Consider the following 21856-nt stretch of genomic DNA (forward strand, 5'->3'; position numbering starts at 1 on the left):
GATTAAAGTAATTTATTACAACATGCTTAAAATAAGTGAAAAGTAGAAGTGTGAAAGTTTGGTTACTGATTGTCTTTTTTAAAAAGTCCAAAATAAAAATAAAATACAAACTACGAATAAGTAACCTAACACGACAACAAATAAAACTGTGACAAGTTCAGCTTGTCTGTTTCCTGACGTAATTTTCCATTTAACAGACCTAGTAACAGACTCTCAGCCATGTTACATGTTATATCGTTTTACTATGGTAAAAATAAGGTAATATTTCTCCATTTAACATAAGTTTTTCCATTTAACACGCTTTAACATATTAAACTAAAGATCATGAATACCCCTATTGTTGTACAACGTTTAGGGACGATTGTCCCATATTCATGCACCTTTACAATCCTTAAAATAAATTATTTTTATCAACAATTTCCATCCATTTAATACATGTGTATTTATAATTCTTATAATTATATTTACCCTATACTTGTCATATTTACAATTTCAATATTGAAATCAAGTCATCCATATATCATGGTTGAAAATTGTTTCACACTGCATTGTTTAACAAGAATTACAAATACACATATATGACATGGATGGAAATTGTTGATAAAAATAAATTATTTTTAGGATTGTAAAGGTGTACGAATATGGGACAATCGTCCCGACAAATATAAAATAGATTACATTCATCTTTGGAAGTTTTTTAACCTCAAAAATCTATAGAAATTAAAATAATCAAACTTCCTAAAAAGAAAATCAGGATTAATTAAAGAATTTTTATAACCTTTGAATTAAAACTCTTGTTGAAGATTGTATATTTTAAAATTCTATCGATTCGGTGTAAAAACACTATTTCAAATCTTGTTAATTAGTTTTATAAGTTTATTTATGATTTAACATAGCACAAATACATATTTATTAAGACATCATATGTCTCCGTAATTAAATTAAAAAATGTCTGATAAAAATTCTAAGGGTTGAATTAATAGGTTATGTTAATTAATGGTATTTTATTATTATTACTTTATAATATCTTTTTTGTTGTTGTTTACTGTAATGAAAAAAAAGTAAATCTAATCTAATAGCAACAAAAAATTGAAAATAACAGAACAAGTGTATGGGTATTGGCGTTTGTTGCTTCCTTCCTTTATCAAGCAATTTTACAAGTCTTAGATTTGCCACGAGTGACAAAAGTGTAATCCAGAATTACACTATGATTCTATTATTATAGTAAATATCCAAAGAAGAATTACATACTGTTTAATTTGTAATAACTTCTTCGCTAGGGAACAACGTTTAGGAGATATGGTCGAGAGAAAAAAAAATCATTACTTTGTTATTAATTTCATAATTAACTAAAATCAGTAAGTTTTAGAATCGTCCGCAATGCCTTGTCGTGTTAAGAGCAACAAAAACTAATTTTTAGAACTATTTAGAGATTAATGTTTTATGAGATGTTTCTTATACATGGGTTTCTGTACCTTACTGTGATGTTCGAGTATATGAAAAATAAAATTGACTTAATTCAATATTTTCTCCTACCTAAGATCATAATCTACGAGGTCTTGAAATAGTAGGCATATGTATTAGGATCATTTAGGCATTGGATTGAACTAACCAAGACAGCTGTAAAGGTGGAGGGAGTAAATTTATTTGTAATACTTGGCGACAGGCCAGCGTAACGCCGAAACAGCATTTTATTTCTTGGTACGAGACGATGAGCCAGGCGCATCTGAAGATTACTAATAAATATCGAATAATCATGCTTCTAAGAAATAACTGGATCATAATACTAAAATGATTTAGGAATGATAAACGATGTGGTGAAGTCAAAATAAATATAGGAAATCAGGTTAAATATAGCTGGATGATTCGACGAACACCAGAACTTTTCTTGTACTGAGCCATTTTGGTGGCTATAAATAGAAAATAAATAATATCGAAAAAAAATTTGAACTTGTTTATTGTAAACTATTAAAAACATTATTCCTAAACCGCCAAGATCAAAAGCCAAGAGTCAATTGTCATTCATTCGGTTGGCCCCTGACACAACTTGCCAGGTTTGTGAGCTCTATTACAACACATGTCCAGTTATGAAATTTTTTAAGTTTCACCCGCTTTAAATTTGGATTATACATGCATGTTTCATGCACCTGATGAGTACAATACCAAGTCCATTTGACTAACTCATTGACGTCGGAAAATAATGTAGAAAAACTAAAGGGCGAATACGTGGTATGCATTAAACTATGAGACCTTAGCGCAAAATAAATAACTGCTAATCTGGACATTAAACTAGAACTGTTATTTAAATGTAACAGTTATAGTCCTACCCGCACGTTTAAAATCACCTTAAGATCAACCACATAGCCTTGATGGACATTCTACGCTTTACATTGGTAGTTTAGATTTTGCTCACGTCACGTCTATAGGAGGCTAGAATCTCCATAATTCTAAGGAGGCTTAGCCTTATCAAATTAACAACATTTACACTTGGAATAATCGCAATGTGCACAGTAATTCCTCAAATAAATAATAAAATTTATTTTTTTAAATCTACAACTCTTTATATATCTGAGTGATTTTACGAGAAGTAACCACTAAGAACATTGTTTTCCTGTTTCGAATTATATTTTTTAATTAATATTTTCACAACGAATCGCTCCAATTAGTTTTTGCATAATGTGCAAGTGAAATTTTAGATCATACAGATGATCATTCACTAAAATTTTTACTGAAACTAAAAAAAAATACTTTTTTTTCTTACCCCCTCCTAACGAAATAAGTAATTTAATACATACATATGGATAGATATATGTACAAACTATCAGATATACATATACCTCTACCCATATGTATGTATTAAATTACTTATTTCGTTAGGGAAGTACGAAAAAAAAAAAGCTATTTTTACTTTTATTTTCAATCATATGATATTACAATAAAGATACAATACACCTTAAAGAAATAAATCACCCGATGAAGTCTGCCAAACTCTTATACTTGTAACCCAAAATATTGGTTATCGAAGTTCAAAATTTATTAATTTTATTAAATATGAGCTAGTTCATCTAAAATTTAAAATTGCTGTGGAGTTAAAAAAAAACAACTCAATTTTATACAATAAGCCACATAACGTATATCTAAATTGACATTATTATTTTTCTTTAATCAGCATATTTTGAGGAAATGGATATATTTTGACGACATAGTGCAATATCAGCGTGTTTTTGGTTTTCGAAAAATGCTGGCCTCTATTATAAAACTATAAACTAATACAAAAAAAAAAAAATTACAAGGAAAATTCATAGATAAGTTTTTATCAGAAATTATTAATCTTTTCAACAACACTATTTCATCTTTGTCAGAGTAAAATCAATACTTCCAGGTTAATTTCAACACAATTATTTTATTTTATTTAATATTGCCTCCCCTAAAGTCTAATAGTTTAATTTGATTTATAAAACAATATAATTGTCAAATAGGAATAGGAAATAAGACACTTATTTAGAGGTTATCCAACAATTTAATGACATCAGATCGAATAAATTGTATTAATTTAGTAAAAATAATCTTTAATTATTTTATAAATAATAACTATTTATTATTATTGTTCTTAAACAATAATACATATAATTTGTAACTAAATTAATGATTTTTTTTTCTTAAATTAACACCTTTTTGGAGAAAAAAGAGGGATGTCTTGGAAAGCAATGGTTGAACAGAGCTTTGGTTTCAATTATTGTTAATTATATCGATTTTAAAAATTCAATAAGTTAGGAACATAGTTTTGGAGTTATTTATGAACAGTTTTATAGGTATGATTGTGTTTTAGATGATTTTATTTTTATTTTTTTGGATATGATTGATTAATTTATATTTTCTTTACTTCAGTTGCTTATTTATTTTGCTATGATTTATCTACTATGTTTAGTTAAGATGTGCATATATTATTTTATCATTAATATTATCCATTTTATTTTATATTTATATTTTTTATTTTATTTTAACTCTAAATTTTTTTTTTTTATTTTATCTTTGTTATGCAAATATATTATGATTTGATACTTACAGCCTTAAAACTCAGTTCCTTTGAGTGTGATATTATTTAAATAAATTTTTTTAACAAAAATTAGTAACAATTGAGAAAATGGTACAGATTTTAAAAAAGAAAAAAAAATCAGAAATATCTTTCTAGTTTCTAAAAAAGCTAACTTAGTGAGTTGAAACAATATTTTCTTTAATTATTAAAGTGGATTAAAACAAAATTTGATACCTAGAACACAAAATTCTTGTTGACCGGTATAATCGACCTTTCAATTTTTTTTATTAATCACCTAAAATAAACATTTTTCAGTTAAATAACCTAGCAAACAATAGGAATTCCAGAATATTGAAAGTAGAGTATCTCAGTGGAAAGAGACTTCTAAACTTTTGAACCATGTCCATAAGTGAGGGATGTCCTTGAGGCACACATGGCAGCCACAAAAAAGAGACTTAGGAAGTTCAACACAAAAAAGGACCTAGTTTACAGGATATACTTTTTAGTGGGAACACTATCACATTAAAATCAGGATTTAAAAAGAAATGCTAAAAAAGTAGTAACAGAAGTTTAAAATATCTAATATGCAATCAGACCTGTCATTCATAAATGACAAACTAAGAATTAGAGAGAGACCTGGTTAGACAATTTTTATTCTAAAAATAAATTTACTTATTATTTGGGAGTGCTGATTGAATTGACAACAATATTAAAATTTAAAAAAAAGAGTAATATTTTTTGTGTTTTGGTTTGACCGCTGGATTGCTCTCAATAAACAAACTAGGTAAGCAGAAATGAAATACCAAAGGAAAATGGTGGGAAAAACCATCCAGAGTTATTTAAAAATCTATGATACTTGTGACAGATTTATTTTTTTAAGAACATTAGCTAAAATGTTAGTTAAGGTTGAATGATGGAAAGATAACCAAGGCCCGCGGATGCTGAATGTATCTTATTAGAGAAAAAACAAAGTTCACATATAAAAGATTGCACAAATAGCCTCAAAAAGGAGAACACCTGCTCCAAGAAATAATTACTGAGAATGGTTATGAATTTCAGTCGGAAATAAACCAAATATTCCATCCTTAACATAAAAAAATAAAAATAAAATAAAATAAATAAATAAAAATTACTATTTCACAAATAAAAATAATTAATTAATTTAAAACAAACAAATAGTTGATGTAACATTAGCTAGATGACAAATATATTTAAATTTTTAAAGTATTTTTATATTTGTAACCCTTTATTTTTTAAAATATTTATAACTTTTATAATTAGCATACATTTATTGCTTTTATTTAAATAGATTTTTTTTTTTTTTTTAATGCAAGTAAATTGAGAATTTATTTTTGTATTTTAACTAAATAGAATTGTGCATAACAATATAGCATTTTTATATCTGTATATATTTAGAATTTTTATTATTTAATATGCTAAGAGAGAATTAGATTTAGATTTATAGGTTAACAATAAAAGAAAAAAAATAATTTTATAAAAAATTGAAAAAAAGGATGACAAAAAAATTAAAATATAGAAAAATAAAAATATTAATGAACTAAAACAATAAGAAAAAAAATCATGTACTACTATTATATATTTTAATATTTAATATCAATGCCTATGTAATATAAGAATACTAATCTATTGTTCAAATAGATTTAGTATGCTGTATGTTTAGGAAATCCAATGCTGTTAGACTGCACTGCTTTTTTGAATAAAGTGTTACTGTCTAAAACACTTCACCTAATACCCCCTTTATTGTAAATTAGAGATATTGCATCAGAAACAAAAATATTGTTTACAAAATAATATTATAAACTAAAATTAATCTGGGACAGTACTAGCATTAACTTAGGCCACACTATATTGTGGCATTAAAAGATGAAAAATTATGAGCAATTTTAGTTCATTTAAATTTAAATTAAATTGAATGTACATCTCGATCAACTTGAAAATAGTGAGGAATGTTTTGTAAGCAAAATTACAAATTAAAATCAATAATTTTTCTTTTAAATAAAATGTTCTGTAGCACATTCCATTAAATGAAGATTATAATCTTTCATAAAAGTCGGTAGTCATAACATTATCAAGTGGATAAAGATAAAAATAAAGTATACAAACCAAAAAAATCTTTTATCGCCTTGTGAAGCCATTGGAAAAACCTATAGTGCCTCCTGTGGCGTTCTGACACTTCAACTGAAACAAAATTCCGTTTCTGTCATTGAAATTCGTAAAAATGGTGAGGTCATGCACGTTATATACAGCTTGAAAACCATCACCGCTGTAAAGTTGCTTCATGTTGAGTCTGGTACGAAATCACAGAGGAAAAGTAATGCAGTACGCAGAAGAATATTTACAATAAGCTTCAATAGTCTTCATTAATGGTAAATTGAAACGGAAACATAGTTCGACAGTTTGAATCACATGCATTTACTAAGAAGGTGATTATAGGGTAGCATAATTCAAATGACTGAACAAGAGAATCAGGAATACAATTAACACCAACACCAAAATAAGCATATCAATACATTTGTATAAGATGTTAAATAAAATTATATAGTTACAACTTATAATAAAATAAATATCTAGTTACACATTTTTTTAAAAATAATTATTTAATATTTTACAACAGATCTATAAAAAAAAAAAAAAAAAAACTTGAAGTGAAATAATGAGCTTAACTGAAATAAGAATATGGATTTTAAATTTAACATTTGTTTGAAATGGGCTGAGAAAACCATGAGTCAGCTTTCAAATCTTGAACTATGATCTAATGAGCTATCACTAATAAATAAACAGAACAATTTACAGTTTGAACAAGAGTAACTTTGAGAGAATCATTTTAATAATATAAATATAACAATATTATAACTAATATCTCGTTTTAACTTAATAAACAAACCCTACTCTTAATGTATAAAACTTTGCCTGATTTGACAAAATACAAAATGTAAATGAAGAATTAGTACACTATCAAAAATGCAATTTAATAAAAAAAATAAAAAAAAAAAATTCTCAAATTTATATATAATAATTCAAATAGAAAAGAAAGTCTATATTTGTTCCATCCAAAACCAAAATAAATAAAACCACCTAAAAGCAATTGGTAACCAACCTTTGAATAATAACATATTTGTTAAATATTTTAGTTGAACATTTTATTTTTAAAACCAAATAAATACAGCAGCAAATGCAACACCTAACTAACAAATTTGCAGGCAATATTCTATTTGATCAGCCTTCATTATATAATTTTTTAAATAAAAAAAACCTATAAATCTAAGAAAAATTAATTTAAAATTAGCAATGCTAATTAACAACGTAAAAAGTATTACCGTTTGAAATAAAATAGAAAATATATTAATTCACTCCAAGAACATCACTATCACAATTCAAATAAAATATATCTTCACAACAAATTGTATGATCTAAAAAACAACAGCATTTAAATGAAAGTACGAACTAATGTGTGTATACAAGGTGAAGACCTGTTATTCAGAATGGATATTTGTTTTTCCATTACTACTCTCCAACACCATAGAAACTTCATGAACAGAAGGGACCAAACGAAATTCAAAAAAATGTTATTAAATATTAAGAATGAGATGTAGATAGTTGACCGTAGATTAATGCTTGAAGAAGTTTGTCGGGGGGTGCGATAATTAAAAAATTATTAAATATTAGCTTGCGTTAATTTACTTTCAACCTCTTAAAATCAACTACATGATAGGTTCTGGGCCTTTTTCAATAGTAATACATCCTTCTATTTGTGAACTGATTTTTAAATATTAAATTATAATAAATTTAATTATTATAAAATATTTAAAGGGAGTAGGGTAGCTCAGTGAGCATGGTGCTGGGTAACAACCCTACAAACCTGCTTGTAGCTGATAATTATTTATTCTGTTACTTTATTTAGCCATGAAAACTCAAACAGATAAACATCTGGTGCGTTCAAAGAGCACCCCAAGAGGGCACACCCAGCTTCTATAAGATGGGTATTCTTAATTCGGAGGGGGGAAACCTAGCAGTTGAGCATGACCTTCAAGAAATCACCTACTTGCATAACGTTGTGCAAGAAACAGTACTTCCTAACAAGGCATTGAACCCTTGACCCTTCATGCCTTGTAGTAGTACAGATTTTTTTTTTTAATATTTAAAAATATTCTATTGCTCAAAGTACACTGAATTGACAATCTTGAACCTCCCAGTTTAAGCAAGATGAGGTGGGAAACTCCAACAAGCTGCTAGCAGCAAACAAAATGGACAAATTCAAATAATTTTCCAGATTCATTCCAAATAATTCCTGTACTATAGTATTTAATTGAAAAAGAGAGTATATTTTTATGACAAAATAATTACAATACATTTTTGAAAGCATTATTAAAACATACATATTAAATTTTTATTTTCTAAATGAGTCAATAAAGCTATTCATTAGGGTTGACCTTATTTTAGACATATGTTAATATTTACCTCAACTTCGCTCTTAATTAATTACTTTTAATGGATGAGTGGATGTTAAACATAAAGGTTGAACAATTAAGTGGTAGAATTTCAAAACTAGCAAATTTTCTTTCCTAATTTTTTTTCTTAATAGACTATCATGAGATGAATTTCTTCCAAAAGTAACAAATCAAAGTCATGTCACAAATTTTCACCGTAGAATAATCTAGCACAAAAACTGTTAAAGAAAAAAAAATAATAAAAATTTGTAACTTTACTTTGATGGTTTGAAATAGAATATCTCTAGCCCTCAATTAATGAATAATTTGTAGCATTAAAAACGAATCATGAACTAAGTAATTAGTTTGATTTAATTAGTTATCTAGTTACCATAGTTATCTATTTTTATGTTTATTTGTACCAGGAATCTGATTCATCTGGATAAAATTTTAACTATTTTTTATTTATGATGATGCCTTAATGATTTACCGTGGATATTATATGAAGAGAAGATGGTTCCGGGTGCGGTCAATGAAGAACATAAATAAGTAAAAACTTAGTATATTAATGCCAACATTTAGGTCAGAATTTCAGGCCTTAAATCAGGACTGAAACAAAAAACAATATAACACCCACAATACAGAATAACTAGAAAATAAAAATATAACAAATAGTGTAGGTACATAAGTAGTATTGGAAGAAATATACATTATAAATTTTCATAAAACATTATCCGCTTATAAATATAAACTATTATGCATTTTCTTCTGACAATACTTATGCATCTATATTATTCATTATATTCTAATTATTCATCAGGGTTGTTATTTTTTTTTGTTCTTAGCTCTGATAAAGGCCAGAAATCTGGCCAAAACATCGGTACTAATAAATACAGTTTTTATTCCTTTGTGTTCTTAACTTACTGCACCCCCCTTCTCATATTTTTTATTTGCATTGGAGTATATAATTCAGCTGAAGAGAATTTCCACTAATTTGAATTTTTTACTAAACTAGATCCTTATTTTGAGTTAATATATGTATGATAGAATTCAAAAATTATGTTTTATCAATGTTAAACTCATTCAAATGTGAAAACCAAAATAAATTTTCAGATTTCTTCTTCTTTTTTTTTTTGTTTTCTCTTAATGTATACCAGATCATCATATAGCTTTTCCTTGCAGAGTATACTATGGCTTTAGTTTATTATTTTCCCTTGACTGACTGTATGTTTCTTTAGATAGTGGGAATGAGTCTCCAGAAACACTGCTTTGTTGTTATTATATATTAATGGTTAATACACAAACATATGATAATATAAAAGTTTTTATTGCAGACTTTTTTCAATATTAACTCTTTTTTTTTTAATATACAAAATTATAAATTAAAAATTGACAAGTTTTCATATATGAATTGAAGAGTTAGTTTGATAATGTAGATTACATACTGTTATACCAAAACTAATCAAACTGAGTTCAGAAAAATAAATCAGTAAAAATATTCTTGTCTACTTAATGAATATTTATATACATAGTTTCAAAGATTAATCATTATAATAATTTTAGGATGAGAAAAAAATTAAAACAAAAGTGAGATTCTTAAAGGAATCTATTAAACAAGCAGTAGTTCCACAATGTGGCAAGAGATAGAGCTTGGTTAACTTTCTAGTATTTCCATCTCAGCAGGAGACCAGTGAGTGATTCTTGTATAAAAATATAAGTCAAATAATAGTAAGGGGAGAGTACATCATTTCATTCGTAATTTATAAATGCATTTAAAAATCAAATAATATGCTGTAAATACATTTAAAAAAATAACAGATATATGTTTTATAAGAAATTGACCAAATATACTTTAAAGTACACAAGGAGATGGTTGGGGGTGTGGCCAAAAAAATAACACAAATAAGTTGAAATAACTTATTTAATCATGCCAACATTTCGGCCAGAATTTCTAGCCTTCATCAGGGCTGTTAGCTTGAAATCTTAACGCCAAGTGTATATATACTTTAAAGTAAATTATTTATTGGAGGTTTATTAGTTAACTAATGTTTCGACCCATGTTTTAGGTATACATCAGGAATAAATAAAAAAGATAGACAAATTACTGTAAAATATAGTTAGACTAAATGGTAACATAAAGAAAATAGTAAAAATGAGATAAATAGTTGCACATTTCTTTCATTAATATTCATTATTGTTTACAAAAAAATTATTCTATGCATTTAAACTTCCATATTCTTTTAATTTATTCTGTTCATTTTTATGTCATTTCTATTTTTTTTTCTTGGTTATGTGATCCCCTAGTTTACAGTATGTTTTGTAACTTGTTTATTTATCCCTGATGAAAATCTGCAACACTGGTTTATAATAATCAATTTTTAGCTGTTCTGAGTAACTTTTCAATCATCCAAATGTGGTAATTTATCCTTAAATTCAATTATGTTGACTGTTTCAAACTAATTAAAAACTATTATGAATTGAGATGGTATGCTAAACAAACATGTGAATCTGACATATTGGAATGAGGATTTTCTTATTATTATTACTGACTTAAAAACCAACATGATTTAGAATTTTCAAAAAATTAAACAAGATGCTGGATACTTTTTTAATTCTTTTTAAGAGAAAAAACCTCGCAAGTTTTTATCTCTTTATTTACTTTGAACGTTTCAGGCAAACTTACATAATCTAGTCCAATCTACAAATAGGTATAATTGAAAAATTGATACAATATATTTAAATAATACATTTTGTTAAATATAATAGTAAAATATCATTTTCAGAAATAAAAAAATAACAGAATTTAAAAGCCAAAACAAATTCCTCAAAAGGAAGATGTAAAATTAATAATAATTAATTTAATAACATAAAACCATAAAAATAATTTACTTTTCTGAATTAATGTGATGGTTGTTATTAATATAAGGTATATAATTGTGAATAACATAAATTTAATATTAATCGAAAGATTAATATAATCTAAAATTTTCTAATATTATTGTAGATTGGACTAGATAATGGACAAATGTCTGAAAGGGTTGAAGGAAATATAGTGATAAAGATAGATAGTTGTGAGGAGACAAAATATCTTGAACCCTTAAGAGCAAATTAAATAATTTAAGATTATTATAATCAATTATAATAAAAATAATATTAGTGACAACATCCAAAACTCTAATATAAAAGCTTACATTGACAGAAAAAAAAAATATATTCATAATTTTGGGTTTGTTTTACCATCTGTCTATATTCGGAAAATAAAATCAGTTTTAGTAGAAGTGTTGGAAAATAATAATTTAACTAAGAGTGCAGTACACTAAGAAGGGAAGAAACTTTGGTTTCTTATATTGAATTACACATAGTTCCAACCTTAATTAGATCTAATTTAAGTCAAAAAGCCCTGGGAAAAAATAAAAAATCTTTCCACCCCAACTTTTTTTTTACTTTAATGAAAACAATATAGTTTACAAGTCAAAAGAGTTCTATTATTATTTATTTTTTTTAGTTCTTACAGTTATATGTTCTACTGGATGAGTTCCATTTGTGATTAGATCTTGTGAATGAAAAGTGCTCTTCCTTGTTTTAATTTTTTTTTTTTATTCCGTTAAAACCAATAACGTTTCGGGGTTGTCACCCCATCATCATCTACAACAGATTCTCAATATTCTTCCTATGCATGCATAAAAAAGTACTCTTTTTATTCACAAGATTTAATTTTTTTTTGTGTTGTAAGTAGTTTCAAAGATATGGAGCTTCAAATGAAAAATTAAAAGCCATAAGTTTTTATTCTCCCTTACTATGTTTGGCTGAGTCATCAACTTTGATATATTTTTTGTTAATTTAATCGAAAATTGGAGTGAAATTTCTTCTTTTTTCTCTCCTCTTGGGCTCATGGACTATTAATACTTCTTGTGAAAAATCAGTGGCCTTAGAAGGTGGGAATAAGGGAATTGGAGAGCTAATTAGAATTATTAAAAAATAATGTAAAAATGACAGGGAAAATCCGTATGCAGCACGCGGCAGACCGCAGTACGATAAGGTTGCGTGTCTTCCTCCCTTGCGGCTGTCGTGCGATTCATGCGGCATCTTATCTGCGCATGGCATATCATGAACCTTATCGATACTATAATGATACGATAACGGGCGTGTGATGTTGGACAAAATATCGTTCAGAACTGTACAAAACAAAAAATTAACCACCTTCCTCTTCAAAATTTGAGTATTATATTTTAAGATAGGTATAAATAAATTTTAATTTCGAAATTTGAGGCCTTTTTTTATTTAATTTTCTTCGCCAAGAAGTGGTAAACTTTCTTAAATTTGTTTCTAATGAAAACAAATGAGTCGCTATATGTGAGCAGCTTATACCTGAATTTTTTTTTTAAATTGTTCTTTAACTGGTTTCATAATAATTTTTTTAGCTAAGAACGAATTTAAAAAGCAACTAAAAAAACAATTAATTTTGCGTTAAATGAGAACGATAACGTAATAATACGGTGAAGTTACAGGGTGGTAAACCACCTGCTATGGTTGTTCCTAGGGCTCCAATAGCTGTTCTGAAGTGGTAAGGTGGTAAACCACCAGCTATGGTTGTTCCTAGGGCTCCAATAGCTGTTCTGAAATGGTAAGGTGGTAAACCACCAGCTATGGTTGTTCCTAGGGCTCCAATAGCTGTTCTGAAGTGGTAAGGTGGTAAACCACCAGCTATGGTTGTTCCTAGGGCCCCAATAGCTGTTACAAAGAGGTATGGTGGTAACCCACCTGTTACGGTTGTTCCTAGGGCTCCAATAGCTGTTATGAAGAAATATGCTAAAGGTACTATTATGAAGAGGTATGCACCTTTTACGGTTATTCCTAGGGCTCCAATAGTTGTTCTGAAGTGGGATGGTAGTAAACCACGTGTTACGGTTGTTCCAAGAGCTTCAGTAGCTAGTCTGAAGTGGTATGGTGGTAAACCACCTGCAACGCTTGTTTCTAGGGCTCCAATAGCTGTTCTGAAGTGGTAAACAACCTGCTACGGTTGTTCCTAAGGCTCCAATAGCTGTTCTAAAGAGCTATCTAATCCTTTTATGATCAAAGTAGGTGGTTTATGAAAAGTAAACCGAATTAGTAAATCATAGGGTACTCATTCGATGCAAAATTAAATGCTCTTTATTTTGTAGTATCATATTTTTTTCGCAATGAGTTAACGTTTAAGAGTTATAGGAAAAAAACAAAACAATAAAAAAACCTAAATCGTTACTTTATTATATTTATTGAATACCTCGGCAGTTTTTAAAGATATTTTACCACAGCACCTTCTTGGGCAAAAAAAAATTGTAGTAGAAACTAATTTTTAAAATCTTTTTCATGGGTGTTTTATAGGTTGAACTTTATTCCTATTATTACAAAACATTTAGGGGTTTCAAACCATTATTATTGTGACTTTCATCATGACAATAATAATAATAAAATTGTCTTAGCATAATGTAAATTTAAATTAAACCCACTTAGCTTTTGCAACTATTTGCAATAAGATAAAAAAAAAAATTAACGATTCATCGACGATATACTAATAATAACCAATCATTAGTCATTTGTGACAGACACCTTGAAGTGGCTCGAGGACATTCCCTAACCTGCAAACGATCTACAAGTGCGACAAAATGGCTTCTCAATAAATTCCAAAAGTTCTCAATCAGAGACACAATTAATTTATACATAATTTGAATTCTGATTCGAGACTGGTTTGTTTATCGATAATAAGAAATTTCCATACAGTCCCAACTTGTTTATTCTTTTATAACTCCTACGTTTCGGCCTTTCCGGCCATTCAATACCATAAATAAAGTTATTAAAAGGTTACAGGCTATACTGTCTGTCAAAAATAAACCGTAGTTAATAAACCTATTATCTTTAATCAATTACCTATTATTAACCTTTTATCCGCTATATCTAAATATTATAATTTTATTCAATTTGCACTATCTATTACAATGTTGGTAAAGTGATTGATAATATTGTAATAGATAGTGCGAATTGAATAAAATTATAATATTTAGATATAGTGGATATATAAATGTGAAACTTATATATGACATTGAAATAACAACAGACTAAGGCTGTAACTTATATATACACACATCACATACGTCCCCGAATCATGTCATGGGCTCGTGTGTAGATGTAGCTATGTTTGTGAATTTCGAAAAAAAAAAAATATCTAAAACCAGATAAGTTGAAAGTTTTGACAAAAAAAATGTTCCCTGTTGTTATAAAAATTCGTGTTTTAAAGTTTCTTAAATTTTAATAACGGATAACAACTTCATTCTTGCCAAGAATACGACAGTACCAAAAGATAACGGAGCCGAATGCAATCAAGGGAGATCGGGAAGTCTCGTTTTCTTCCGAGTCCAACCCTGGTCTCTACTTTCTCTTTTTGCTTATCGATTATTTATTGCTGTTAACAATGCGAACTGATTATTTATTTCAAATAAACAGAAAGTAAATAATAATAAAAATAAGCAGTACTTTAGAAGAATTTTTTTTTTTAAATTGTCATTTAAGCCCTTTTAAACAAATTCAACGAAGATAAGAACTATATAATATTAAAGATTACTTGATTAGAGCCGTTTCTTTTTTTTTTTTTAGAAAATTAAAAAAAAAGAAGAGGAAAATCGAATATATAAACCGATATTTCGAGTAAGCCGATTTTATCGAAAAAGTTGCTGTTCACCTCAAGTATATATCCGCTTTGAATAATTAATTTCAGTTTTTGAATCAGGTTAGCGTCTGTTCACACATGCACAAAAATACACTGGCCATTTTTTGGGACTGGGTCATTTCGAATCAAGAGATCTCAGAACGAGCATTCAAAAACTCGAATTCAAAATTTTTCACGATGGCAATATTTATCCTTACTACGTGATGTATATGTTAGTTAAGTAGAAAAGATATTGTTTGTTTTATATATAACAATAAAAAATTGAACATTTGTACACTAGAGTATAGAATTCAGCACGATGGGCGTGCCATAGAAAATCAAAAGATCAAGTCACGTATATAACAGTTGAATACCTGCTGATCTTGCTGGTACAGCTGGCGTTGCTGGAACAGCCTTGGTGCATCCGGGTGTAAGTGCACATGTTGCATCTTCAACTGCATGCTCGATTTCCTTCTTAATATCATCCACGAGACCTTCCATCTTGGTTCGAGAACTAGCACAGACGGCAATCCCTATCAGAATGAACGAAACCCGACGAGACACCGACTCATTGTCATAATCTAATCTTATCAACGCTCCTTGCTGAGTGTCATTTTAAGTGGACGTTACGAAAGAAAAGAGATAATGAGGATGACAATTAAATTGAAAATGGTTTTTGGAAACAATTAACGTTTAATAATATTTTTTTTGTTTTGTTTTATCGAAGGTTACACAATGTTTAGTTTGAAAAGTATTTTTTAAGTTTGATAAATCAAAAACAATTCGTAAATCCTCAGGACGAAACAAGCTAAACAGAAGACTACTTAAACAATGTGAATTCTAATGCAATATATCGCAAGATGAAACAATCACGACAAAGACAAAAGTCAAGCACTGCCAAGAAATGGCATTTACATAAAATGATGTATAATATAATTTAATACATAATACAATTATTATATGATATAAAATAATGATATACTATTGTATAATAGAATAATATAATGCAAAATAACGTAAGATGAAACAATCACAACACAGATATACTGAAACGTGACATGGTATTTAAGGGCGGTGTGTGTAAATAATGAAACATAATTTTCTTCATAAATCTGTTCCCAATAAAAAATTAAGATATTCGATTTATGCATTAAATTCACTATAAACTAATATTAACATTTATACAAAGAAAATATTTTCATTAATTTAAGAGGGGATGATAATACTTCATCACAAATTTATTTATGATTTCACTACGTTTCGGCCTAATAGGCAATCCTCAGGTACAAATTCTATTACAATACTTAAAAGAAAAATTAAAATTAAGTTCTTGCTTAACATTTTTAGTGATATTGTATTATCCCAAAATTGGTCGTGATTTCATTTTATTGCATAACTCCATCATGATTTTTAGTTAAGCATGTTAAATGGAGTAATATTTCCATCTTTTAGCATGCTAAAACGATATAATATGGGTGACAGTCTGTTAATAGGTCTGCTAAATGGAGAATGACGTCACGCAACAGACCAGGTGAGATCTACACCGTTTTGATAGCTTAGTTGCTCGTAGTTTATGTTTCCAAAAAAATGAACATTAAACTAAAATTTTAATAATAATAACAAAAATCATCAAAACAGCCTCAATCTTCTTTGACATATTTACATGTCCCTTTTTCCATTCTTTATTTTAGTATCACAGCCTCACATTGATTTACGAAACATTTGCAGGCTCAATTAGCTTAAACATTGCTCTAGTCAAATTCGTATAGTTAAAATGAACCTAACCTATTTATCACTATAGCATTTGTTAATAATTTCTATTCTTTACAACTAATAACTGATAAGTTATTGAGAGTTAATACAAAAATTGTGAAGGATAAAAATTATTAATAAATGCTATAGTGACAAACAAGTTTATTTTAACTGTGTTAATTTGACTAGAGCATTGTAGCCTGCAAATGTTTCGTAAATCAACGTGAGACTGATACTAAAATTAAGTTTGCGCTTGATGATGGCCGAATCGGCCGAAACGTTGGACATATAATATGTTTTAGTAAAAAAGGTTGAAACTATTTGAATAATTTTTGTTATTATTGATAAACTTTTATTTTATGCGAACAAGGTAATAATATATAAATTAAAATAAAATTTATTCAAAGGGCAATTTTTATAATTTATTAATTTTAAAAATAAATATTATGTGTTAAATGTTATTGTGAAATTTATTGAAAAACAATTGATAATGATTTCGGACCGTCCTGGCACAGGTAATATTAGCTAGACATATTGTAGCCATGGGTACAAGTGACATCAGTCACCCCTGGGATGACAACATATAGTACAAGAGCCGGGAAGAAAAAAAGGCAGTTATTTCATCTCAATTTTTGATTACTTTAATGAAAACTATGTATAATTACTAGTTAAAATTGATAAGTCTGCCAAGTATAGGTAGGGGGAATAAAAAATAGTGGCTGTTTCAAAACGTTAAAAAAAATAATGTTTCACTCAGAGCTCTATATCTTTAAAATTAAAACAGGACTAGAAAACCTAAGAGAACATCATTTAAAGCAGAGCAAATTTGCTAAAGTATTAGACCTAATAGAGCTATCTACGTTCAATAGTTCTCAAGATATAGATTTTTAAAATTCAACATTTAATAAAAATGTACTGAAAGATTAGTAGTCAGTGAATTTATTTTGAAATACCTACACCTCAAAAAACCATTCGACGTACAAATGTTTATAAACACTCAAATTAAAGCTTGTTTAATGTACTATTAAGTAGTTACTGACGTTCATCTACGTAGGAGTAGTAGTTTTCATGATAATTGTTAAATTATAAGTTGTTCGGACAATAAGTTTGGTTTATGAAAAAAGATATCTCAAGAACCATTCGACGTACATATGTCTACCCGAATTCAAATTAAAGCTAGTTAAATTTCATATAAAATCGTATGTAACGGTTATCTTTGTGAGAGTTGTACTTTTTATGATATTTTACAAAATAAATTTACGAAATATGAATTTCTAGATGTTCGGATAAAATATTTGATCATTGAAAAAACATATCTCTGGAACCATAAGACGTACATATGTCTGCCAGCACTCAAAATGAAGGTACTTTTAACTTACTATAAATTTGTTTATGACACGTATCTATGTAGGATTCGTATTTTTTATGATATTCGCATATGAAATTAAATTTTTCACATGAAAATTTGTCCGAACAACTATAAATCAATTTCTTTAAGCGAATATGAATGCTAATAGACATCTATACGTCGAATGGTTTTGATTTATTTAGAGTTCTCAAAATAAAGTCACTTACTGCTGGCTTTTCAGTACATTTTTTTTTTTAAAATGTTGCTTTTTAAAAATTTATATCTCGAAATATTGAACGTAATTATCTCTATTAGGGCTCATATTTTAGAAAATTTACTCTACTTTAAATGATGTTCTCTTAGGTCTTCTAGTGTTGGCAGTTTTAAAGATATAGAGCTCCGAATGAAAATTTTTTTTTTTTTTTTTTAACGTTTTGAAATAGCCACCATTTTTTATTCCCCCTACCTATACTTGGCAGACTCATCAATTTTGACTATTAATTATACATAGCTTTCAATAAAGTAATAAAAATTGGAGTGAAATAACTGCCTTTTTTCTCTTCTTGGGCTCTTGTACTTTTAGGGAATCTCTGGTATTGACCATTAAGACTACTTACTTTTTCATAGAATTTTTTTGTGAAAAAAATATCAAAGAACTTTAAAATTTAATTTATTTAGATCGTTCTTTTTCACTTAGAAGCATTGCCAAACCTACAAGTACTACAACTATTTACAATTTACAAAAACGAGTGCTCTGTAGCTATCAAATGGCTGTTCAGTTAGGCGGCATGAAAGTTGCTAGATTACCCAAGATGGCGTGATGTAATTTGATGAAAACTTAATGAACTATAAACAATACCTTGCGGAATGCATCTAAAAGTGCAGTACGAAAACAAAAGAGGGAAATATAACGGTAACGAATCCGAATCAAGTATTACATCATTTTTAAACTCTAATAAAGGATGGATTTTTTTTATGATCTCTTGTGAGAGATTGTGACATGTCGTACATCGACCAACCTACTCGATATAATGGTCTTCTTGAAAAGTCAGATAAGTAAGGCTACCTCGGAGGGCAGGATTGGATGTTTCACGCCGTTTTTCTAATTCATCCATCAGGCAAATCACCAAATGTTCCATATGTTGCCGATTTAGCCAGATACCAATCCTTCCATGATAAACTTCCCAACTCAAACACACTTGTCTCTAACCTGGCTTCTCCTTCAATACCTGATAGTCGCCCAAAGGGTTTGAAAAGAAGATGAACCCGAGGCCTACTTCTCTAGTAATGTTATTGGAGATCCATCAATGGATAGATTCTCGACGTGTTTGTATCATGTCATTTTATATCTAATAGAAAATTTAGTAGTTTTATATAATTTTATACAGTTGTAAATAACAATGTATAAATCATTAAAAAAAAAAAAAGTTTCATAGTTTTCGTTTTTGAGAGAGACTGTTCACATAGATAATTTTGCAAGACTATTTGGACTCAGCGGACCTCACAAAACTTGTCCTTACTATATATTCCAATATAAGTAGATGAAAGAAAATGGCTCATATGGATTCGGATTTAAAAGCTTTTAGCTAGTGGATTGGCATGCTAGGTTTTAAATCGCTCCATAAAGTTAAATGTACAATTTATATAACAACATTAAAATATGGGATTTACTGGTAGTTGAAAGATTATGTTTCGTCACTTTATTGTACAAATATATACAGCATATAGTGCACAGTATAGTAATAACCTGGTATCATCTACAATGATCACGTATAAAAGAAAAATTGTTTAAGGCCACAGAACAGAGCCGAGGTTAAGGAACTCGAGTGGAAATGAATTGGTAACACGCTTAGGCGCCCAAGAGATAATGTTGTCAGTAAAGCATAACAGCGGAAATCTATAAGAAGAGGGTACAGGTATATATAGAAACTGCTTCTTTTCGAAAATCTCTGTCGGCCATTTCTGTCTTAATCATTCATTACCTCCATAAATTAAATTAATGAATCAGAATTGTATGAGGAGTAAATTCCTTGACACTTCGATAAATAAATTTACACACAGCTCTGAGGCACTTTCCCACACTAAATAATAATGATCTAAGAGTCCAAAAGAAGTCATTTCACCCCAATATTTGATTATTTTAATGAAAAATACATACTCAAGAGCCATAGAGTTCTCAACTCTGTCAAAAATGGTAAAAGGAAATAAAAATTGTGGCTGTTCCAGAAGCGGACCCGTCAATGCTTCCTAGATTATGCTAGATTTGGAGATGTATTAATGATTAATGAAACACAATTGATACTTTGATATAAATTAATAAATTTAATTAAAATTAAACATAAATTATTATTATTTTTTTAAGATTGGAATAATGATTGAATTAATTGTTTATTATATCTATTTAGTAGATACCGGTAAATAGCAATGTTTAATAAAACTATATGGTAATAGTATAATAAAAATTAGTAAACATAAAACTATAATACAAAAATGTTTCGTCTCTTTTTACTAATACTGATACACTAAGGATCTATGTAAGCAATCAACTATTATTCAAATTACCATTTAGAATTATAGATATAAAAATAATTTCGAATAATGAAGAAGATGATCAGGGTTGCGGTTGAAAGAGAATTAAAAATACTTGACAACTATTTATTTTCCGACGTTTCACCCCACTTTGTAGAGCTTCAACAGGGCTGTTTAAGTTGATAGCTTTAAAGATTTTTTTAAGTGGAACAAAACGGCGGAAAATAAATAGTTGTTAACTATTTTTCTTCCTCTTTTGACCGCAACCCTGACCATTTTCTTCATAATTTGATCATTTAGAATGTTCGGCTGTGTGCAGCTTTCAGGTTATAATAAAAAAACAAAAATAATTCAAAGAACTCACCAAAATTCTGAGGTTTTTTTTAGTGTGAGTTACTAGTTCAATAGGCTTTATCTTCACTGGTGATGGTCAGAATTCAATGTTTTTTCTTTTATTTATTTGTTTTTTGAGGGAATTTAATCATCATTCAAATGACACAGTTTTTGCATAAAAATCATTTTATATTTTCAGTTGAAATTCGGAAAATGAAATTTTTTGGCTTGATATTTTCGACTTAGAAGTGCCTTTGATTTCTTTGCTACAGTAACATTCTTAGAATACATTGAAAATGAAAACAGAAGCTGAATTCGCTGTCATCGTTTTAGAGGTCCGATTTAGATGTATTTCTTTCTTTTACCTACTATCGCATTATCAATTATTTTTATCTATATATATATTTTTTTTTAATATTTCCTATTTTTTAATCTGTATTTGAATGTGTACATACAGTTACATCCAAATAGTTATTGTTGATTTTTTGTTAATTGTATAGTACTTATGTGTGAAAATATAGTAGATTTTCATGAGTATATTTTAATTTAATTTTATGTCAGTTAAAGAGGAGAGAGGGGGGGATGATGATGTATTGGATTAAGGGACAAAATATAATCAGATATATAGATTAATAATGAATGAATATGATGAAACTAAAAGAAAATGAAAATATAGATACAAAAAAATAAAAGAACAAAAATGATAAAACAAAAAAAAAATGTATTAC

The 21856-nt window shown here is 28.2% G+C and overlaps 1 protein-coding gene across 3 annotated transcripts in view; it reads right to left on the minus strand.

Annotated features, from left to right (window-relative positions):
* LOC106682642 (reticulon-1) overlaps window positions 1–21856 on the minus strand; it is a 116413-nt gene that overhangs the window by 40477 nt on the left and 54080 nt on the right. For 2 of the 3 annotated variants that reach the window (XM_014423598.2, XM_014423597.2), the window contains one exon: window positions 6161–6235. The exons of the other annotated variant lie outside the window; for it this stretch is intronic. In XM_014423598.2, the coding sequence (XP_014279084.1) occupies window positions 6161–6235 (75 nt within the window). The remainder of the gene's footprint in view (window positions 1–6160; window positions 6236–21856) is intronic. 3 annotated transcript variants of the gene reach the window in all.

The sequence above is a fragment of the Halyomorpha halys genome, unplaced genomic scaffold (assembly GCF_000696795.3).
Source record: "Halyomorpha halys isolate HHAL.00 unplaced genomic scaffold, Hhal_1.1 Scaffold433.1, whole genome shotgun sequence".
In the NCBI taxonomy this organism is placed as follows: domain Eukaryota; kingdom Metazoa; phylum Arthropoda; class Insecta; order Hemiptera; family Pentatomidae; genus Halyomorpha; species Halyomorpha halys.